Raw genomic sequence first — 24,670 nt, forward strand, 5'->3', positions numbered from 1 at the left:
GAGTTTCGGCTCGAAGTTCTATCACATTCCTCAGTACCCAACTGTTCACTAAAGAAAAACCTACCCTGGTCAGTCCTACCAAAGGGTAATAGCTCACACTTGTCTGCATTAAATTCTATCTGCTCTTTTCCAGCCCATTTTCCCAGCTGATGCGGATCTCTCTGCAAGCCAATGACAGTCTTCCTCGCTGTCCACTACACCCCCAATCGTGGTGTTGGCTGCAAATTTACTGATCCAGTTAACCACACTATCATCCAGATCACTGATATTGATGACAAACAACAAAGGATCCAGCCCCAATCCCTGTGCACACCGCTAGCTACCAGGCCTCCAGTCAGAGAGTAACACTCTACCACCACTCTCTAGCTTCTCCCACAAAAGCCAATATCTAATCTAATTTACTAACTCATCCTAAATGCCAAGTCACTGAACCTTCTTGACCAGCTGTGTAGACAACATCCACAGGCTTGCCTTGCCTTCATCTACTTTCCTGGTAATTCCCTCAAAAAATGCTATAAGATTGGTTGGACATGACCTACCATGCTCAAAGTCATGCTATCTATCCTTAATCAGTCCATGTCAATCCAAATACTTATATATCTGGTCGCTTAGTTACCATCCACTATCTTTCCCACAAATGATGACAGACTCAGCAGTCTATAATTTCCTGGTTTATGCTTAGAGACTTTTTTAAACAGAGGAACAACTGTGGCTATCCTCCACTCCTCTGGTACCTCTCCTGTTGCTAAAGATGACTTAAAATATCACTGCTAGGGCCCTGTTCATTTCTGCATTTGCTTCCAGTAGGGTCTGAGGGAACACCTTATCTGGCTCTGGGGATGTATCCATTCTGATTTGCCTCAGAGTAGCAAACACTTCCTCCTCTGTAATCTGTACAGGGTCCATGAAGTTGATGCCATTTTGCCTCACTTCTATAGAGTCTGTGTCCATCTCCTGAGTAAATACAGATGCAAAAAGTTCATTTGTGATCCTCCCCATCTGTTTTGGCTCCACACATTGACTACCATTTGATCTTCCAGAGGACAAATTTGGTCCCTTGCAATCTTACCACTTTTAAAATATCTGTAGAATTCCTTCGGATTCTCCTTCAGCTTGTCTGCTAGAGCAACTAAATGCCTTCTTTCAGCCTTGCTGATGTCTTTCTTAAGTGTTCTCTTGCATTTCTTATATTCCATAAGTACTCTATTTGTTTCTACTTGCCTATACCACTTCCTTTTTTTTCTTAACCAGGCCCTCAGTATCTCTTGAAATCCAAGTTTCCCTAAACCTCTTATTCTTACCCTTTAATTTGAAAGACACATACAAGCTTTGTACTCTCAAAATTTCACTTTTGAAGGCCTCTCACTTACCAAGTACACCTCTGCAAGAAAACAGCCTGTCCCAATCCGTACTTTAGTCAGGTTATTTCTGACAAAATTGGCCTTTCTCCAATTTAGAATCTCAACCCGCAGACCAGACCTATCTTTTTGCATATTTATTTTGAAGCTAGTGGCATTGACATCACTGGATTCAAAGTGTTCCCCTGCACAAACTTCTGTCACCTGTCCTGTCTCATTCCCTAACAGCAGATCCAATATTGCACACTCTCTTGTTGGGACTTCTATGTACTAATGAAAGAAAATTTCCTGAACCCATTTGACAAGTCCTTTTACAATATTGGATTCTTAGTCAATATGTGGAAAGTTAAAGTCACCTACTACAACAACTTGCAGAAGTCTGCGATCTCTCTATAAATGTGTTCCACTAAATCCCTCGGACTGTTGGGTGGTCTGTAATATAATCCATTAATGTGGTCATACCTTTCTTATTTCTCAGTTTCGTCCATAATACACCACTCATCAAGTTCTCCAGTCTGTCCCGACAGAGCACTGCCATGACAATTTCCCTGACTAGTAACAACACCTCTCCTCCCTTAATCCCTTCTGCTCTGTTATGTCTAAAACAATGGAACCCCAGAATATAACCATATAACAATCACAGCACGGAAACAGGCCATTCCGGCCCTCCTAGTCCGTGCCGAACTCTTAATCTCACCTAGTCCCACCTACCCGCACTCAGCCCATAACCCTCCACTCCTTTCCTATCCATATACCTATCCAATTTTACCTTAAATGACACAACTGATCTGGCCTCTACTACTTCTACAGGAAGCTCATTCCACACAGCTATCACTCTCTGATAGCAGCAATATTGAGCTGCTAGTCCTGCCCCTCCTGCAACCAAGTCTCACTAATGGCTATAATATCATAATTCCAGACGTCGATCCATGCCCTGAACTTATCAGCCTTTTCTATGATACTTATTGCATTGAAATACATGCTGCTCAGGACACTAGTCACACCATACTCAACCTTTTGATTCCTGACTTTGTCTGAAGTTTTACCAACATCTGTCTCCACAACCACTCCACTAACTGTTCTAGCACTCTGGTTCCCATTCTCCTGCAGCACTAGTTTAAACCCCACCATGCACCATTAACAAATCTTCCCACTAGGACATTAGTCCCCCTCAAGTTCAGCTGCAAAATTTTCCTTCTGTACAGGTCTCACCTTCCCTGGAAGACAGCCCAATGATCCAAAAATCTTATGCGCTCCCTCCTACACCAACTACTTAACCTCGTGTTAAAGTGCATAATCTTCCTAATTCTGGCCTCTCTAGCATGTGGCGCAGGTAGCAAACTTGAGATCACAATATTGGAGGTCCTGCCCTTTAATGTAGCAGTCAACTCTCTGAACTCCCTTTGCAGAACCTCGTCACTAGTCTACCATATCACTGGCACCTACATAGACCACAATCTCTGGCAGTTAACCCTGTCACTTAAGAATGCTGAGGACTTGATCCAAGATGACCCAGAACATATCATCTGGGAATTTGTTCTCACACACAGAACCTCATGTCCATTCCCTGAACTAATAAATCCTTTATCAAACACAGTGTTCCTATTTTCCCCACTTCCCTTCTGAGTCAGAGTCAGACTTAGTGCCCAAGACCCAAATGCTGTGACTTCCTTGTTCCGTCATCATCCGCAACAATATCCAAACAGTATCCTGTTGTTAAAGAGGATGGCCACAAGGGTATTCTGCACACGTTGATTGATCCCCTTCCCCCTCCTGATTGTCACCCAGTTTCTTTTGTTCTGCACCTTGGGTGAACTACTACTTGATATAACACTGAGATATAGGAGCAGAATTAGGTCATTTGGCCCGTCGAGTCTGCTCTGCCGTTTCATTATGGTTGATCCATTTTCCTCTCACCCCCAATCTCCTGTCCTTCACCCTCCCCATAATCCCTTCATGCCCTGACCAATCAAGAATCTATCAACTTCTGTCCTAAATATACCCAGTGACTTGGCCTCCACAGCTGCATGTGGCAATGAATCCCACAGATCCATCACTCTCTGGCTGAAGAAATTCTTCCTCATCTCCAATCTTCAAAAGGACATCACTCTATTCTGAGGCTGTGTCCTCTGGTGTTAGATTCTTTCACCATATGAAACATCCACTTTATTAAGGTCTTTCACCATTCAATAGATTTCAATTTAGGTCATCCTCATTCTTCCGAATTCCAGTGAGTGAAGTCCATAGCCATCAAATGCTCTTCATATGACAACTATTCAATCCTGGAATAATTTTTGTGAACCTCCTTTGAACCCTCTCTGGTGTCAGCATCCTTTCTAAGATAAGAGGCCCTAAACTACTCATAATACTCTAAGTAAGGCCTCATCAGTGCTTTATAAAGTCTCAACATTACATCCCTGCTTTTAGATTCTAGTCCTCTTGAAATGAATGCTAACATTGCATTTGCCTTCCACACCACAGACTCAACCTGGAAATTAACCTTTAGGGAATCCTGCAAAAAGTTAGCTTGCAGGTACAACAGGTTAAGAAGGCAAATAGAATGTTGGCCTTCATTGCTAGAGGGATTGAATTCAAAAGCAGGGAGGTCATACAGGGTACTGGTGAGGCTGCACCTGGAGTACTGTGTGCAGTTCTGGTCTCCATACTTGAGGAAGGATATACTGGCTTTGGAGGCAGTACAGAGGAGGTTCACCAGGTTGATTCCAGGGATGAAGGGGTTAACCTACGAGGAGAGATTGAGTCGCCTGGGATTACACTCTCTGGAATTCAGAAGAATGAGAGCAGATCTTATAGAAGCATACAAAATTTTGAAAGGGATAGATAAGATATAAGTAGGAAAGTTGTTTCCATTGGTCGGTGAGACTAGAACTAGGACATGTTGCCTCAAGATTTGGGGAGAAGATTTAGGACGGAGATGAGAAGGAACTGTTTTTCCCAGAGAGCGGTGAATCTGTGGAATTCTCTGCCCAGGGAAGCAGTTGAGGCTTCTTCACTAAATATATTTAAGGTACAGTTAGATAGGTTTTTACATAGTAGGGGAATTAAGGGTTATTAGGATAAGGCAGGAAGATGGAGCTGAGTTTACGGACAGATCAGCCATGATTTTATTGAATGGCGGGGCAGGCTTGATGGGCCGGATGGCCTACTCCTGCTCCTATTTCTTATGTTCTGCACAAGGACTCCCAAGTTCCTCTGTGTCTCAGTTTTTTTGTACTTTCTCTCCATTTAGAAGACAGTCAACCCTTTCATTTCTTCTTCCAAAGTTCATGACCATACACTTCCCAACACTGTATTCCATCTGCCATTTCTTTGTCCATTTTCCTAATCGGTCTGAGTCCTTTTGTAGCCTCTGCACTTCCTCAAAACTATCTGCCCCTCTGCCTTTCTTCATATCATCTGTAAACTTTGCAACAAACCCATCAATTCCAGCATCCACATCATTAGTTTATAATGTGAAAAGAATCAGTCCCAACACTGACCTCTGTGAAACAACACTAGACAAAAGCAGCCAGCCAGAAAAAGTGAAAATCTGCAGATGCTGGAAATCTGAGCAACACACACAAAATGTTGGTGGAACTCTGCAGGCTAGGCGGCATCTATGGAAAAGAGTACAGTCGACCTTTGGGCCGAGATGCCTGGCCTGCTGAGTTCCTTCAGCATTTTGTGTGTGTTGCTTGGATTTCCAGCAGTTGCAGACTTCCTCTTGTTTGTGATTGGATTACTACACTGCGAAGTCTCTTACAGGGATGCCTATCCTGAAGAAGTTTATATCATCCAGTTGGCCCAAAACATAGTCTGTACTCTTTTCCATTGATGCTGCCAGGCCTGCTGAGTTCCTCCAGCATTTGTGTGTGTTAAGCAGAAAAGGCTCCTTTTACTCCCATTCTTTAGGCTGATTTATACTTGTGCATATGGGCTACACCATAGGCCTGATTTTCACTTCTGCATAGGCTCTACGCCATAGCGAGCATGCGTTGGTGTGCGCCAAAACGCTCATTGGCGGTGGGGTTTCTATGCCACTGTGTTGAGTTTCTTCGTGAGAGACATGAACGAGGAAATGTATTTGAAACATGTTCACATGTCAGCAGGTAGATTTGATGATTTGGTTCATCTATTTCGTATCGGTGTACAGTCATGGCAGAGAAGAAGCAACTGGAAATGTGTAGGAGGAAATGTGATGCTACCAAGCAGACCAATCACAGTTGTTGCGGTCTGCGTCGCCGCGATGTGTGAGTTACTTTTTTGGGGAGGTGAATGTCACCGTACAGCGTAGGGTACGCGGTACCTACGGCGTAGATGCGATGCACAAGTATAAATCAGCTTTTTGCCTCTGGCCAATCAACTACTGCTTTATTGATGTTAGCATCATTCCTGTAACACCATCAGCTCACAGCTTGTCAAGAAGCCTCATGTGTCACACCTTGTCAAAGGCCTTCTGAAAATCCAAGTACACAACATCAAGGAGGTTTCCTTTGTCCATCCTGCTTATTATTTCTTCAAAAAATTCCAACAGATTTGTCAAGCAAGATATTTCCTTGAGAAAACCATACTATGGCCGATTTTATCATGAGTCTCCATGTAGCCCAAAACCACATCCTGAACAATTGACTCCAACATCTTCCCAATCACTAAGGTTAGACTAACTGCTTATAATTTCCTTTCTTACGCTTCCCTCCCTTCTTGAAGAATGGAGTGACATTTGCAATTTTTCAGTCTTCCAGAACTATTCCAGAATCTAGTTATTCCTGAAAGATCTTTAATAATGACTCTACAATCTTTTCATGTGCACACCATCTGGTCCCAGTGACTTACCTACCTTCAGACCTTTCAGTTTTCCAAGAACCTTCTCCCGAGTAATGGTAACTTGACACACTTCATGACTCTACACCTGAGACTTTCACCATATCACTAGTGTCTTCCACAGTATATACTCTTTCTTTGGCTTTTATGTTGGCTTTGACTTCTCTTGTTAGCCATGGTTGTGTCATCTTGCCTTTAGAATGCTTCTTCCTCTTTGGGATGCATACATCCTGTGCCTTCTGGATTGCTTCCAGAAATTCCAGCCATTGCTGCTCTGCTGTCATCCCTGCCAGTGTTCTTTTCCAATCAATTTGGCCAACTCCTCTTTCATGCCTCTGTAATTCCCTTTATTCTACTGTAATAACTGTATTTGCCTCTTGCACTTATGCTACCAGCTCAATCAATATAACCATGAACCCCACCCACCCCTACATGAAAAACCTGTGCCTCAGAGCTCCAAAGTACAAAGGAGAGTTGTGATCAATATTGCTTGGAATATCCTGGGTTTGAAGGTGGGTTTCTGGCCTCTGTATTTAAACACTCTTTCCCCTAGTCAGCTTAAAGCTGAGCCAGTGCATTGGATCACTGTCAATGATAGCCATTTTCAGTAGACCATGACCCTTGCAAGTGGTCTATACTTCCTTGAATAATTGATCCTGGTTGTCGTGCTGTGGTGTTGTGCAACAGGGGCAGACTGGTAAAGGATCTTGGTCTTCCAGTTGTTTTGTGTGAAGCTCTTCTTTTCATATAGTTCAGAGAAATTAATGATGACTTGGAGATCACACCTGAAAGTGCATGGTCATATGAGTTTCTGCTTGCTATAATTCAATGATAGATGTTAGGATAACCTTGGTTCTGAAGTTTCTAAATATCACTGGACCAACACCATTACAGTTTATTTTATTTTTATTTGGAAATACTAAGTTCAAAGTGCATTTATTATCAAAGTATGTATACTATATACAACCTTGAGATTTCATCTCCTTGCTGGCAGCCACAAAGAAACGCAATAGAAACCGTTAAAAAAACTCCCAATGTGCAGAGAAAAACAAAATACATCATGCAAACAATAAAAGTAAGTGAATATCATTCAGAAGTGAAGTTCACAAAAGTGAGTCCACAGCCACAAAGCCAGTCATCACTGCAACTGATTCAGGAGCCTGTTAGCTGCAGGTCACAGCCTCAGTTCAGCACAGAGACTAGTAAGCCTTGTAACTCTCAAACTGACCACCAGCCTGCCCCCTCCTTCAACTTCAACACCCTGACCTTTTCAATCTGGCCTGGCACTTAAACTGGCCAACCCTCGGGTTGTTCCTCACTCTCTGACCTGCGCTCTGCCGCTTTGATATACTCTCGGGCCTGGGCCCCACTCCCTTGACATGGCCTGTACTCAACCTTTACAATCTGGCCCAGTGCTTAAATCAGACAAACCTTGGGGTTCTTTCTTCGCACTTGGGTCCAGGCTCAACTTTGCCACACCTCTGCTGCATTGAATTGCTCCTAAGGCAATGGCAAATGTTGGTTCATTCTCTGCTCTTCTGCCCAAGCCCCACCAGCTCAATTTGGTGTGTACCTGCCATGCGCAACAGTCCTGCACCTTCAAGACTTCAGTTCACATCACAAAACTGCCAGATCGTACAGATGGTTCAAAACCTCAACTACGAAAGGAAAGTTATTGATTGCAGTGATGATTTAAGAGTAAGTGTGATTAATGCAGCAATTGATAGTTTTGTTTACTGCCAACAAGTTCACTAGTGCAATCTCAAAGCACAGCATGGTATCAGGTCCTTCTGGCCCAACGAACCCGTGCTGCCTAAACACACCCATGTGACCAATTAACTGCTAACCTGGACACCTTTGGGATTTGGGAAGAACTGCAGCACTTGAAGAAAACAGAGTACCATGGTCACGGGGAGAACACACAAACTTTTTACACACAGCAGCGGAATTGATCCTGGGTCACTGGCACTATAATAGCATCAGTCCAACTGCTATGCTACTGTGGCTCCCCAGCTGACAGTAACATGCAGACAGCCAGACATACTTTATTGATCCTGAGGGAAATTGGGTTTTGTTTCACCCATCCCACGGGTGAGGTGCAGTACTACAGTGGGGTATGCTGAAGGGTTGGAGTGATTCTGACCATAGCCTCTACAGGGCCCATTATGGGATGTTCCACAGGCAGGTTACAGGATGTAACCTCCTATATTGGAAAGCACAGTTGCTAATCTCTAAACTCTGTACAAGGTGGGTGAACAAGTCTTTTGCCCTTTGACATTATAGCAAGTTTTCTGACAAAGTTTGATTGAGTATGTCTGTAGCCTCACCCTCCCATCTGCCTCTTTTGTACTGTCTGGTGCACCATCATTCCTGCAAGGGAACAGGCACAAGTGTGCTCTTCCTACCTATCTCACCGTGTGCACAACTCTTCATCTCATTACATCAAAAAAACACTAAAGTTCAGGTCGCAACCTCTGAGCTGATGGCTCAGTGAAGACATTTTCAGCATAATTTTCCTCTCTCTGAGAGGGTTTTGGTTCTCAGATATCTGAAGTGGGTAAGAAATAAAGCTCGCGTGGTAAGTGGAGAGGAAAAAGCAGGAAGTGGATAGCCGCACTATCTGAACCTGAGTCGGAGGAAGGGTCAAGGACGAAATGGGAAGTAAGTGGAAGGGCTCAGTAAGCAGATATCATTATTAACCCCATCAACCCTGGCAATGACCACTGTCAAGCTGATGCCCTTCGCAGGATGACTGTCATGTTTAAAAACTTGTCTTCTTCAAATTCTTTCCTATTAGATTCTGCTTTTCCAGAAAGAAACAATGAAATATCATTAAGCCTTCTAGACTGTTTAGGCCCTGCAGAAGCTAAGGGTCAATAACTACTGCCACTGATGAGCTGAGTGTTTTGGGTATGAACGTGTGCTAGGTTTGAGATGATAAGATAAAGCAGACAAATTGTAGGCTTGAATACTGATCGAGAGAGGGTTGCCAGACGAATAATGGGTATAAAGTAGATGAGCCGAGTATGCAGCTGTCAGAAAGTGCCTTCAAAGACAAACACAATGTAAAATTTATCAAGCTTGATCACAAAGGTAACCCCACACTACATCTTGTAACAATACCTGATTCTGCAGATGCTGGAAATCCAGAATAGCATATAGTGCCTATGAAAAAGTAATCACTTTTCAAGTTTTCATGTTTTACAACATTAAAATCACAGTGGATTTTATTTGGCTATTTTTAATACTGATGAACAGAAAAAGACTCCTTTGTGTCAAAGTCAAAGTGATCTAAATTAATTACAAATATCCAATACAAAATAATTGATTGCACAGTATTCACTCCTTTAACACGACACACCAAATCATCACTGGTGTAGCCAATTGGTTTTAGAAGTCATATAATTAGTTAAGTGGAATCACCTGTGTGCAGTCAAGGTTTTTCAACTGAGTAAAAATAAACCTGTATTTGGAAGGTCCAACTGCTGGTGAGTCAGTATCCTGGCAAAAACTGCACCATGAAGACAAAAGACCATTCCAAGCAACTCCACAAAAAGGTTATTGAAAAGCACAAGTCAGGAGACGGAGACGGAGACAAGGAAATTTCCAAGTCAGTGAATATCCCTTGGAGTACAGTTAAGTCAATCATCAAAATGAAAAGAACATGGCACAGCTGTAAATCTGCATAGAGCAGGCTGTCCTCAAAAACTGGATGACCAAACTAGAACAGGGCTAGTGAGGGAGGCCACCAAGAGATCTGTGACAACTATGGAGGAATTACAAGTTTCAGTGGCTGAGATGGGAGAGACTACACATACAACAGCTGTTGCCTGGGAGAGTGGCAAAGAAAAAGCTACTGATGAAAAAATACCTCACATGAAATCTCAGCTGGAGTTGCCAGGAGGCATGTGCGAGACTCTAAAATCAGCTGGAAGAAGGTTCTATGGTCTGATGAAACAAAAATCGAACTTTTTGGCCATCAGACTAAATGATATAGTCCAAAACACTGTACAACATCAAAACACATCATCGTGAAGCATGCTGGTGGGTGCATCATGTTGTGGGGATGCTTCACTGCACCAGGCCTGGAAAGCTTGTGAAGGTAGAGGGTACAATAAATGCAGCAAAATACAGGGAAATCCTGGAAGAAAACATGATGCAGTCTGCAAAGGAACTGTAAACTTGGGAGATTTGTTTTCCAGCAAGACAATAGCTCCAAGCATAAAGCCAAAGGTACATAGGAATGGCTTAAAAACTGCACAGTTAAAGTTCTAGAGTGGCCAAGTCAAAGTCCAGCCCAAATCCGATTGAGAATTTGTGGCTGGACTTGAAAAGGGCTGTTCACTCACGATCCCCATGCAATCTGACAGATCTTGAGCAGTTTTATAAAGAAGAATGGGGAAAAATTGCAGTGTCCAGATGTGCAAAGCTGACAGAGACCGTCCACACAGACTCAAGGATGAGTTTGCTGCCAAAGGTCCATCTACTAAATACTGACTTGAAGGAGCTGAGTAATTATGCAATTATTGTTTTTTTTAATAATTGTAAAGAAGTTAGACCAATTTGTAGAAATTTGTATTCACCTTGATGTGAATGTCTTTTCTGTTGATCAGTGTTAAAAAAGCCAAATTAAATCCAGTGTAATTCAATGTCATAAAATAATAAAATGTGAAAACATCCTGGGGGGGTGGTGAATACTTTATTTATAACACCGTATATAAAATGCTGGAGGAACTCCATCTCCAGTGATACTACCTCAGATGTCTCCAAACGATTTAGCTGCAGAATCTCCTCCCCCTGAAGTCAGAAAATTTTAGCACTGACAACATGAAGTTTTCCAAATAGCATCTAAAACAGGTTCAGTTAAGAGAAAAGAATAAAATTATATCTGACCTTGAGTTTTCTTCTCGCGTTGAATTTTTTGAGGCATTCAACAGTCTCCTGTCTGTGCATGCATGAAGCAACAGTTGATCGTTGCTACAAAACACATACATAAAGGTACATTAAAATATTTACATATAGTATGTTCTATCATATATTTTGTGTTTAATGCCAAAAAATTTGAATTTTCTTTCACCATTATAGGTAATCTATGAATTCCATACTGTCACACCTATATAATTATGGACAGAGACAACTGAATCTTCTGCTGATGTTCCTCTGCCCCTGATTGCTGGCACTCTGATGCTGGTAAAGGCAAATAGAAATGATTTTCTATTGGTGATCTCACAATGACCACTACATTTCTGGCGAAGCTGCAGGGAGAGTGGGCAAATGGAAGTGTGGAGAGGCTTTGGTGAGGAGGCACAAGTGAGTAGCGGGTAAGAATCAGATAAGAACATTTTTTATTTTCCTGTTAAATCTGTGATTTTTGAGAGTGTAGATAAAATGGCAGTCAGGGTAGTGGAATGCTCCTCCTGCAAAGTGTGGGAGGTCAGGGAATCTGTCTTCCTGACAACTACGTTTGTGGGAAGTGCATCCAGGTAGTTCCCTGTGGCCATTGCCAGAGGGTGCAGTTTCCCTGTGGCCATTGCCCTGAGTCCCCTATAGATACTGTTAGGGGATGACCTTTCAGAGGCCAGCAGCAGTAGTCAGGTCAGTGCCCGGCTCTGAGGCAAAGCAGGTGATCAGGCACAGTGATAGTGATGGGGACTTGATAATAAGGGTTGCAGATAAGTGTTTCTGTGGTCACAATTGAGACTCCAAGATCATGTGACCCTAGTGCCAGGGTCAATGATGTCTTGCAGTGGACATACGACATTCCTGGAAGGGAGGACGAGCAGCCAGAAGCTGTGGCCCATATTGATACGAATAACGTATGCAGGGATAGGGATAAGGTCTGCAAGATAAAGATGGGGAGCTAGGTGGAAAGTTAAGTAGCAGGATTTCCAGTATTATAATCTCAGAATTACTACTTGTGTTATGTGGTGGTTAGTGAAAAGTAGATGTATAGTGCAGTACAATACACTTCTAAGGAGCTGGTGCAAGAGGAGGTCCATGACCAATGGTGTGCTAGGACCTCTGTTGCTTGTAATGTGTATCAATGCTCTGGATGAATTATATAGTATTGGCCTTCATCAATTGTGGAATTGAATTTAGGAGCCGAGAGGTAACGTTGCAGATATATAGGACCCTCATCAGACCCCCCTTGGAGTACTGTGCTCAGTTCTGGTCGCTTCACTACAGGAAGGATGTGGAAGCTATAGAAGAGCCATAGAAGCCATTTACAAGGCTATTGCCTGGATTGGAGAGCATGCCTTATGAGAATAGGTTGAGTGAACTCGGCCTTTTCTCTTTGGAGCGACGGATGTTGAGAGATGACTTGATAGAAGTGTACAAGATAATGAGAGGCATTGATCATGTGGATAGTCAGAGGCTTTTTCCCAGGGCTGAAATGGTTGCCACAAGAGGACACAGCTTTAAGGTGCTGGGGAGTAGGTACAGAGGAGATGTCAGGGGTAAGTTTTTTACTCAGAGAGTGGTGAGTGCGTGGAATGGGATGCCGGCAATGGTGGTGGAGGCGGATACAATAGGGTCTTTTAAGAGACTTTTGGATAGGTACATGGAGCTTAGAAAAATAGAAGGCTATGGGTAAGCCTAGTAATTTCTAAGGTAGGGACATGTTCGGCACAACTTTGTAGGCCGAAGGGCCTGTATTGAGCTGTAGGTTTTTTATGTATTGTGTGCAATTCAAATTGCGCTGTTGTGGGAAAATGTGGCGATTATGGAAAGGGTGCAAGAGGAGTTTACCAGGATTAAAGGGTTGATGGTATAAAGATAGATTCAACAGACTTGGGTTGTTCTCATTGAAACTGAGGGGGGAACTGATAGAAGTTTTTTTTTTAATTATAAGAGTATAGAAAGAGTAGATAGTCAGGATAAAAATGTCAAACACCAGAGGACATGCTTTAAGGTTAGCACAGAAGTTTAAAGGTGACATGAGGGGCAATGTTTGTGGTAGATGCCTGGGATGGGTTACTAGGGATAGTACTGGAGTCAGCGATTTGGCAGAGTTTAAGAGTCTTTTAGATATACAAATGATTATAAAGGGATTTGGATGGTAAACAGGAGGAGGACATTTAGTATAAATTGGTAACAAGATTGTAACATCAGGGTCTGAAAGGGCTGTCCAATGCTGTACTGTTCTGTGTTCTAGGCAAGATTCTCAGATTCTTGCAATGGTACATCAGTTTGTAAAACAGTCAGTGAAAATCAGTTTTAATATGATTGGCCAAAACCTATAGAAGTCAAACTTTATATTCCTGTATATTTTTGTTTTTAATAATCTGAACAGTATTTCCATAACAAAATTTATCACAAAATAAATTTCTCCCATAGATTCTTGGTGGTAGATGTAATATATTACTTTCTCTCAATTCTCCTGTAAACCTGAGAGAGAAAATTAAGCAGCATTTTTTCAGTATTATAAAATTATAATTAATCTGAAACTAAACAATGGAGACCTTACTGCATATAAACAGGCAACCATTTTTTGCCAGAAGCCAAACATCAAAATTAATTTTATCCTATTAAGTACTTAGGAAGTTATTGAAAATCTTTAGGTGGCTTAACAGAAAGATTTTTTTGAGGAACTTGTGATCCTTTACATGCAAGTACTGGCTGACGAGTAATATACAGTTAACATAAGATGACACAGTTAGCAGCATTGTACAGAAGGTGGAACTTACACAAATCCATGGATGCTTCAGGGCTTCTGAGGCCGTGATCCGTTTGGCAGGATTGATGGTTAACATCTTGTTGATAAGATCCTTAGCTTCTGGAGTGACTGTATCCCACTCTGGTGAAGGGAACTAAAAAACAGAAATGTAGAAATCCTCACTGGATTTCCTCACTTTAATTGTCGTATAAAAGAAATATCGCTCACCTACAAATTGATTTCCTTACTGAGTGCTGCAAAATATTACTTAATTGGACTATTTTGAAAAATGCATACAGGTCTTTCAGTTCTAATATGCCAGTCTCAATAAAGGAGGAGGGCAAAGACCTTTTAATGCTTTCAGGCGGTTAAAAGAAATCTGGAGGTACAAGGCAAGGGAGGAATGTGAAGACAAGGATATATTTTATTTTAAAAATTGAGATTAATTGGGCAAGAAACTAATGTAAGACAATGAAACAAGGGAGACAGGTGGGTAAAACTTGGTATGAATTGGAATACAGGCAAGTTTTGATAAGGTAATCAAGAGGATTGAAAATAAATATGTACATTAAAGGCAAGCTTAGTAACTTAACTGATGTCATTGAAGATTAATATCATTTTAAAATACAGAACCAAAGAAACAAAATCTCTCTCAGGCTCAAGAGTTGCCAGGGAGAGAAACAGAATCAAAAGGTACAGAACAGCATATTAGTTGGAGGAAATATCTGGCATCCAGGTGTAGATTTGCTCAGACAATTCTGACAATTGAGGAAATATTGTGGGAATGAGTGCACAGAGTTTTGAAAAGTTTGGGATTACATTGTGTTCTTACATAATGTGTGATTACATGATGTTCAACATGTTTAAGTGATCCAATAGCTGTTGGGATTCAGCATTGATCCCCTTGGCACACCACCAATCACAGGCCTTCACTCAGAAAAGCAGCCCTCTACCACCATGTTAATTTTGCATCCAATTGATTGCCTTACTCTGGATTCCATATGATCTGACATTTCAGACCAGCCTACCATTCAAAGCTCTCATCTCTCAAATATAAAAGTTGTCAGGTTTGATAAAGTATTAGTGAAAAGAGTGATGCAAAAAGTGAATGAGAAAAAGTGTAAATTTCTTGGCCAGTTTTCTGGTGCAATTTTGTCCTCTGAAGAGAAAGCTCAGCAGACAGCAAATCAGATAGTGAACTGCATTGCATGCTATCAAGCTGGCAGCAATATGCAGAAACAGCTTGAGATGTAAAGGTGGTGGATTTTCAGACCTTAACATACGGAACTGGTTTGCAAAATAAAGACTGTCAAGTTTCCAAATTCAGTACTCTGAAAGTCATACTTCTATGATGTTTCACTTTAAGAATCAACCTCCTGTTATCTCAATCCAATTCCAAAGGAAAATGGAATAAAATAATAATAGATTAAATTCAATTAACTGACTTTTGCTCACCATGTTAATCCATATTAAGGTTAAACGTTTGTCCTTTTATCCTTCCACCTCGTATTTCCTAAAATAACAGATACTGTACCAAAGATCCAGCAGTTTTTGGCTATTCAAATGAACCAGGAATATCGAACCTCGAATGACATTTCAGGGTAGTTCACTTATCACAACACTGTTTCAGAGGTGATTTTGCCAGAATTCAAAGGCACCCTGAGTATTAGAAGTCTAAATGAGATGGAAAGTATCTGAGTGCGGATTGGTAATTTTGCCAAGATTTAAAATGCCAATTCCTGAAACATTGATGGCCAAATATACGGAACAGATAAAATCAAACAAATGTTCTAATGCAGGTGGTACCACAGCACGTTATTTAAAAATGATGGGTGTCACAGCAATCAAATGAATTAAAATAAAACTACTGCACACTATTTAAACATCTTCAAGTTCTTGAATCAGTGAGAGGTAGTCAGTCTACTCACATCATAAGCACCAGCTTTGATCTGTTGGTACAGTCTATGCTGATCTTCATCCCAGAAAGGAGGGTAACCAACCAGCAGTATATACAGAATAACGCCTGTAGAAATTAAAATACTCATATCTCTAATCTGAATTGATAAGCGTAAAATACAGTCAAGCAGTCAACTCTTACTACTTATGTTTGGCAAAACAATGAAATGATATTTAATTGATTAAAACGCAGGGTTCAGCTCAATCTGAATTGTGGAGTTGTACACATATTCTAGCTTGCTACTGCAAACTTGCTACAAATGGGAAGTTAAAGTTACTAGAAGAGGACAGCCAAATCAGTACAGATTGTTTTGTCCTTCCACTTTTTAAAGCTAAGGCTATTGGGGAGAGTTTAAACTAGAATTGTTGGGGTTGGGAACCGAACTGAAGAGATAGAGGAAGAGGCTGTTGACTCACAAATGGAGAAAGCTTGGAGACAGTGCGAGACAGAGGATAGGTAGGTGATAGAGAAGGGATGCGCTCAGACTGATGATTTGAGATGTGTCTACTTTAATGCAAAAAGCATCATGAACAAAGCAGATGAGCTTAGAGCATGAATCAGTACTTGGGGCTATGATATTGTGACCATTACAGAGATTTGGATAGTTCAGGGGCAGGAATGGCTACTTAGAGTGTCAGGCTATAGATGTTTCAGAAAGGATAGGGAGGGAGGAAAAGAGGTGGGGGCGTGGCACTGCTGATCAGAGATAGTGTCATGACTGCAGAAAAGGAGGAAGTCTTGGAGGGATTGTCTACAGAGTCTCTGTGGGTGGAAGTTAGAAACAGGAAGGGGGTCAATAACTCTATTGGGTGATTTTTATAGACCACCCATAGTAACAGGGACATCGAGGAGCAGATAGGGAAACAGATTCTGTAAAGGTGTAATAATAACAGGGTTGTCATGGTGGAAGATTTTAATTTCCCAAATATTGATTGGCATCTCCCAAAAGTGAGGGGTTTAGATGGGGTGGAGTTTGATAGGTGTGTTCAGGAAGGTTTCTTGACACAATATGTAGATACAGTGACATGCAAAAGTTTGGGCATACCTGGTCAAAATTTCTGTTACTGTGAATAGTTAAGTGAGTAGAAGATGAACTGATCTCCAGAAGTCATAAAGTTAAAGATGAAACATTCTTTTCAACATTTTAAGCAAGTTTAGTGTATTATTTTTGCTTTGTACAATTTTAGAGTGAAAAAAGGAAAGGAGCACCAAGCAAAAGTTTGGGCACCCCAAGAGATTTGAGCTCTCAGGTAACTTTTACCAAGGTGTCAGACCGTAAATAGTTTGTTAGGGCTATGGCTTGTTCACGGTCATTGTTAGGAAAGGCCAGGTGATGCAAATTTCAAAGCTTTATAAATACCCTGACTCCTCAAACCTTGTCCCAACCATCAGCAGCCATGGGCTCCTCAAAGCAGCTGCTTAGCACTCTGAAAATTAAAATAAATGATGCCCACAAAGCAAAAGCCTATAAGAAGATAGCAAAGCATTTTCAGGTAGTCATTTCCTTAGTTTGTAATGTAATTAAGAAATGGCAGTTAACAGGAAGTCAAGTTGAGGTCTAGAAGACCAAGAAAACTTCCCGAGAGAACTGCTCGTAGGATTGCTAGAAAGGCAAATCAAAACTCCCGTTTGACTGCAAAAAACCTTGAGGAAGATTTAGCAGACTTTGGAGTGGTGGTGCACTGTTCTACTGTGCAGCAACACCTGCACAAATATGACCTTCATGGAAGAGTCATTTTTTTAGGCATTCTACAAGTATGTGAAGAACAAGAGGATAAGATGTAAGAGAATAAAACCAATCAAGTGTGACAGTGGAAAAGTGTGTATGGAACTGGAGGAGATAGCAGAGGTACTTAATGAATACTTTGTTTCAGTATACACTACGGGAAAGGATCTTTCTGATTGTAGGGATGACTTAGAGCAGATTGAAAAGCTTGAGCACATAGACAATAAGAAAGAATATGTGCTGAAGCTTGTGGAAAGCATCAAGTCGGATAAGTCTCCGGGACCAGATAAGATGTACCTCAGGCTACTGTGAGAGGTGAGGGAGGAGATTGCTGAGCCTCTGGCAATGATCTATGCATCATCAATGGGACGGGAGAGGTTCTAGAGGATTGGATGGTTGCAGATATTGTTCCCTTGTTCAAGAAAGGGAGTTGAGATAGCCCAGGAAATTAGAGACCAGTGAGTCTAACCTCAGTGGTTGGTAAGTTGATGGAAAAGATCCTGAGAGGCAGGATTTATGATCACTTGGAGAGGCATAATATGATTAGGAATAGTCAGCATGGGTTTGGCAAAGGCAGGTCAGGCCTTACGAGACTGATTGAATTTTTTGAGGATGTGACTAAACACATTGATGAAGGTAGAGCAGTAGATGTAGTGTATATGGATTTCAGCCAGACATTTGATAAGGTATCCCATGCAAGGGTTACTGAGAAAGTAAGGAGGCATGGGATCCAAGGGGACATTGCTTTGTGGATCAAGAATTGGCTTGCCCACAGAAGACAAAGAGTGGTTGTAAACAGGTCATATTCTGCATGGTGGTCGGTGACCAGTGGTGTGCCACAGGGATCTGTTCTGGGACCCTTACTCTTTGTAATTTTTATAATTAACCTGAATGAGGAGGTGGAGGGATGGGTTAGTAAATTTGCTGATGACACAAAGATTGGGGGTGTTGTGGATAGTGTGGAGGGCTGTCAGAGGTTACAGTGGGACATGGATAGGATGCAAAACTGGGCTGAGAACTGGCAGATGGAGTTCAACCCAGATAAGTGTGAGATGGTTCATTTTGGTAGGTCAAATATGATAGCAGAATATAGTATTAATGGTAAGACTCTTGGCAGTGTCTTACCATTGGAGATCAGAGGGATCTCGTGGTCCGAGTCCATAGGACACTCAAAGCTGCTGCACAGGTTGATTCTGTGGTTAAGAAGCCTTACAGTGCATTGGCCTTCATCAACCGTGGGATTGAGTTTAAGAGCCAAGAGGTAATATTGCAGATATATAGGACCCTGGTCTGTCCCCACTTGGAGTACTGTGCTCAATTCAGGTCACCTCACTACAGGAAGGATGATCAAACTACAGAAAGGGTGCAGAGGAGACTTACAAGAATGGTGCCTAGATTGGGGAGTGTGTCTTATGAGAATAGGTTGAGTGAACTCGGCCTTTTCTCCTTGGAGCAGCGGAGGACGAGAGGTGACCTGATAGAGGTATATAAGATGACGGGAGGCAATGATCGTGTGGATAGTCAGAGGCTTTTTCCCGGGCTGAAATGGCTAACAGGACACCAGAAGGCATAGTTTTAAGGCGCTCTTAAAACTATGGGGTAAGTTTTTTTATGCAGTGAGTTGTGAGTGCGTGGAATGGGCTGCCGGCGACGGTGGTGGAGGTGGATATGACAGGGTCTTTTAAAAGACTCCTGGAGAGGTACATGGAGCTTAGAAAAATAGAGGGCTATGGGTAACCCTAGGTAATTTCTAAAGTAAGTACACGCTCAGCACAGCATTGTGGGCCAAAAGGCCTGTATTGTGCTGTAGGTTTTCTGTGTCTCTATGTTTTGAGAAATGGTGTTCATGGCCTAAATTATACTTTAACGTATGAATCAGCACTATGACTGTGAGGATGAATTCAGCTCCGATACCACCACTGTAGTTGGTTTAATCAAAGATGGTGATGAATCAACACATAGGAGAGAGATTGAGTACAGGAGGAGAAATCCAGAGGCAGTCCTCATCAGGGGATCAGAGGTTCAGTAACTTCTGATCCACTGAAATAATAACTCAGTTTTATCACTTCAGAGGATCTGGCCTGGGTCCATCACTTAAGTGCCTTTAAAAAGAAGGCAGGGCAGTACCTCTATTTTCTTGGAAGTTTGCTAAGATGCGGCATGTCATCTAGTGGACAGTATACTGACTGATTACATCCCAGCCTGGTAAAGAAACATCAATGCCCATGAATGGGAAAACCTGTAAAGATACAGGCCAGTTCATTACAGGTAAATAACCTCCCCTCCATTGAGCACATCTAGAAGGGGCACTGTCGCAGGAAAGCAGCATCTATCACTAAGGACCCTGCCTCCCCTCTCCCCGAGCCAAGCTCTCTTCTCGCTCCTTCAGGAAGGAGGTACAGGATCCTCAGGACCCACACCACCAGGTTCAGGAACAGTTATTACCCTATAACCATCAGGCTCCTGAACCAGAGTGGATAACTTCACTCACCTGACACCCACAATGAGTGGAGTCACTTTCAAGGACTCTGCAAGTAATACTCTCAATATTTATCATTATTAGTTTTTTTTTGTATTTGCACAAATTGGTGTGTTTTGCACACTGGTGCTTGTCCATCTTTGAGTGCAGTTTCTTATTGATTAAATTACTTTTCATTGTGAATGCCACAAGAATGAATCTCAGGGTTGTAAATGGTGACACATATGTATTTGATAATAAATTTACTTTTGACTTTGAACTTGTCCTTGAGCACTCCCTTGCTATCTTTATATTCCAAAAGGGTCCAGCCTGATTTTAGCTTCTAAAAACATATATATACTACCATTCTATCCTGAGTAAACTTTGGACCTCTTGGGTCATCTCAAGTTTCCTCACCTTGCCAATCTTATCCTTACTCCTTTCTGGATTTCTTTGTATCTACTGTGAATGCCTGCAAGAAAATTAATCTCAGGGTGACATATGCTATATGTACTTTAACAATAAACTCACTCTGAATTTTGAAATTGGCAGTTAACCTAATAGCCAACATGAGAAAGGAAATGACAATCAAAGACTATCAAATACAGCTTCCATACATGGAAAATGTATGGAGCATAAGATACAGAACCTATAGAAAGTATTCATCACCTAGAGAAGCTTTCATGTTTTATTGTTTTACAACATTGAATCACAGTGGATTTAATTTGGCTTTTTTAACACTGATCAACAGAAAAGTCTCTTTCATGTCAAAGTGAATACAAATTTCTACAAATTGATCTAAATTTATTTCAATTATTAAATATAATTGATAGAATAATTACTCCACCTTTCAAGCCAATATTTTGTAGATGCACCTTTGACTGCAATTACATCCTTGAGTCTGTGTGGATAGGTCTCTATCAGCTTTGCATATCTGGACACTGCAATTTTTTTCTCATTTGTCTTTACAAAACTGCTCAAGCTCTGTCAGATTACATGAGGATCATGAGTGAACAGCCCTTTTCAAGTCCAGCCACAAATTCTCAATTGGATTGAGGTTTGAACTCTGACTTGGCCACTCTAGGACATTAACTTTGTTGTTTTTAAGCCATTCCTGTGTAGCTTTAGCATTAAGCTTTGGATCATTTTCTTGCTGGAAAACAAATCTCCCAAGTTGCAGTTCTTTTGCAGACTGCATCATGTTTTCCTCCAGGATTTCTCTGTAATTTGCTGCAGTCATTTTACCCTCTATTTTCACAACCCTTCCAGTGAAGCACCCCCACAGCATGATGCAGCCACCACCGTGCTTCATGGTATGGATGGTGTGTTTTTGATGATGCGCTGTTTTTGGCTTAGGCCAAATATAGTGTTTAGTTTGATGGCCAAGTACTCAATTTTGGTTTCATCAGACCTTAGAACCTTCCACCAGCTGACTTATGCGTTTCCCACATGCCTTCTAGCAACTCCAGCCAAGATCTTATGTGAGTTTTTTTCAACAGTGTCTTTCTCTTTGCCACTCTCCCGAGTGACTGATGAAGCACCCAGGAAACAGTTGTTGTACGTGCAGTCTCTCCCTTCTCAGCCGCTGAAGCTTGTAACTCCTCCAGAGTTGTCATAGGTCTCTCAGTGGCCTCCCTCACTAGTCCCCTTCTTCCACTGTCACTCAGCTTATTAGGATGGCCTGCTGTAGGCAGATTTACAGCTGTGCCATATTCTTTCCATTTCTTGATGACTGACTTAACTGTATTCCAAGGGATATTCAGTGACTTGGAAATTTTCCTGACATGCTTTACAATAACCTTTTTCACAGAGTTGCTTGAAGTGTTCTTTTGTCTTCATGGTGTAGTTTTATAAACCTGTACCTGTGTAAACCTGACTCACCAGAAGTTGGACCTTCCAGATACAGGTTTATTTTTACAAAAATCAATTGAAACACCTTGACTGCACACAGGTGATCTCCACTTAACTAATTATGTTACTTCTAAAACCAATTGGCTACACTAGTGATGATTTGGTGTGTCATGTTAAAGGGGGTGAATACTTAAGCGATTAATTATTTTGTATTGTATATTTGTAATTAATTTAGATCATTTTGTAGAGATCTGCTTTCACTTTGACATGAAACAGTATTTTTCTGTTGATCAGTGTCAAAAAAACCAAATTAAATCCACTGTGATTCAATGTTGTAAAACAATAAAACATGAAAACTTCCAGTGAACACTTTCCGTAAGCACTCAATATATTTGCTGACATAATTGTGGTCCATCTACGGCCACCCAAGCACTACAGTATTTACATCACCCATGTTATTATGACGTAGGAGCAGAATAAGGCTATTTGGCCCATCAAGACTGTTCTACCACTTGATCATGGCTGATGCATTTCCCTCTCAACTTAATTTTCCTGCCTTCTCCCCATATCTTTCATGCCTTGACTTATCAAGAACCTCCGCCTTAAATACACCCTAAAATACTTGGTCTCCGCAGCCAACTGTAGCAATGAATTCCACAGATTCACCACCCTCTGGCTGAAGAAATTCTTCCTCATCTTCTATACTCTAAATGGGTGTACCTTTATTTTGCAGTTAGACCCTCTGGTCCTAGACTTCCATTATAGAAAACATCATCTCCACATCCATTCTGTTTAGGCCTTTCAACATTCAATAGGTTTCAGTGAGATCTCCCCTCATTCTTCTAAATTCCACCGGATACAGGTCCAAAGACGTCAACCGCCTTTCATACCCAGAATCATTTTCGTTAACCTCCTATGAACCCTCTCCAATGTCAGCACATCCTTTCTTAGGTGAGGAACCAAAGTCTACTCACCATACTTCAAGTGAAGCCTCACCAGTGCCATATAAAACCTCAGCATTTAATCATTTAACCGAACTCATTTCTGCAGACCTTGACACTGTCTTATCCCCCCTTGTTCAATCTCTTCCCACCTATGTTCGTGACACTTCTCACGCTTCGAATTTTTTCAATGTTTTTAAGTTCCCTGGCCCCCACTGCCTTATTTTCACTATGGACGTCCAGTCCCTATATACCTCCATCCCCCACCCAGACGGTCTCAAAGTTCTTCGCTTCTTTTTGGATTTCAGACCTAACCAATTCCCCTCTACCAGCACTCTCCTCTGTCTAGCGGAATTAGTTCTTACTCTCAATAATTTCTCCTTTGACTCCTCCCACTTCCTCCAAACCAAGGGTGTAGCCATGGGCACCCGCATGGGTCCCAATTATGCCTGCCTTTTTGTTGGCTTTGTGGAACAGTCCATGTTCCAAGTCTATACGGGTATCCGTCCCCCTCTTTTCCTTCGCTACATCGACGACTGCATTGGCGCCACCTCCTGCACGCATGCTGAGCTCGTCGACTTCATTAACTTTGCCTCCAACTTTCACCCTGCCCTCAAATTTACCTGGTCCATTTCCGACACCTCCCTCCCCTTTCTTGATCTTTCTGTCTCCATCTCTGGAGACGGCTTATCTACTGATATCTACTATAAACCTACAGACTCTCACAGCTACCTGGACAATTCCTCTTCCCACCCTGTCTCTTGCAAAAATGCTATCCCCTTCTCACAATTCCTCCGTCTCCACCACATCTGCTCTCAGGATGAGGCTTTTCATTCCAGGACGAAGGAGATGTCTTCCTTTTTTAAACAAAGGGGCTTCCCTTCGTCCACCATCAACTCTGCTCTCAAACGCATCTCTCCCATTTCCCGCACATCTGCCCTCACCCCATCCACCCGCCACTCCACTCGGGATAGGGTTCCCCTTGTCCTCACTTACCACCCCACCAGCATCCAGGTCCAACGTATAATTCTCCGTAACTTCCACCACCTCCAACGGGATCCCACTACCAAGTACATCTTTCCCTCCCCCCTTTCTACTTTCCACAAAGATCGCTCCCTACGTGACTTTCTTGTCCACTCGTCCCCCCCACCCCTTCCCACCGATCTCCTTCCTGGCACTTATCCTTGTAAACGGAACAAGTGCTACACCTGCCCTTACACTTCCTCCCTCACCGCCATTCAGGGTCCCAGACAGTCCTTCCAGGTGAGGCGACACTTCACCTGTGAGTCGGCTGGTGTGGTATACTGCATCTGGTGCTCCCGGTGTGGCCTTTTATATATTGGTGAGACCCGACACAAACTGGGAGACCATTTTGCTGAACACCTATGCTCTGTCCGCCAGAGTAAGCAGGATCTCCCAGTGGCCACACATTTTAATTCCACATCCCATTCCCATTCTGATATGTCTATCCATGGCCTCCTCTACTATCAAGATGAATCCACACGCAGGTTGGAGGAACAACACCTTATATACCGGCTGGGTACCCTTCAATCTGATGGCATGAACATTGACTTCTCTAACTTCCGTTAATGCCCCTCCTCCCCTTCTTATCCCATCCCTGAAATATTTAGTTGTTTGTTTTTTTTTCTCTCTCTCTGCCCATCACTCTGCCTATCACTCTGCCTGTTCTCCATCTCCCTCTGGTGCTCCCCCCACTCCCCCTTTCTTTCTCCTGAGGCCTCCCATCCCATGATCCTTTCCCTTCTCCAGCTCTGTATCACTTTCGCCAATCACCTTTCCAGCTCTTAGCTTCATCCCACCCCCTCCGGTCTCCTATCATTTTGCATTTCCCCCTCCCCCCACTACTTTCAAATCTCTTAGTATCTCTCCTTTCAGTTAGT

General features: G+C 42.1%; 1 protein-coding gene across 21 annotated transcripts in view; it reads right to left on the reverse strand.

Annotated features, from left to right (window-relative positions):
- Positions 1–24,670, reverse strand: part of LOC140738067 (calcium/calmodulin-dependent protein kinase type II delta chain) — a 548,084-nt gene that overhangs the window by 191,938 nt on the left and 331,476 nt on the right. For all 21 annotated transcript variants that reach the window (XM_073065146.1, XM_073065137.1, XM_073065143.1 and 18 more), the window contains exons 9-11: positions 15,765–15,859; positions 13,868–13,990; positions 11,073–11,156 (exon numbers count right to left, since the gene is read on the reverse strand). In XM_073065146.1, coding sequence (XP_072921247.1) covers positions 11,073–11,156; positions 13,868–13,990; positions 15,765–15,859 — 302 coding nt within the window. The remainder of the gene's footprint in view (positions 1–11,072; positions 11,157–13,867; positions 13,991–15,764; positions 15,860–24,670) is intronic.

Source organism: Hemitrygon akajei, chromosome 13 (assembly GCF_048418815.1).
Source record: "Hemitrygon akajei chromosome 13, sHemAka1.3, whole genome shotgun sequence".
Taxonomy (NCBI): domain Eukaryota; kingdom Metazoa; phylum Chordata; class Chondrichthyes; order Myliobatiformes; family Dasyatidae; genus Hemitrygon; species Hemitrygon akajei.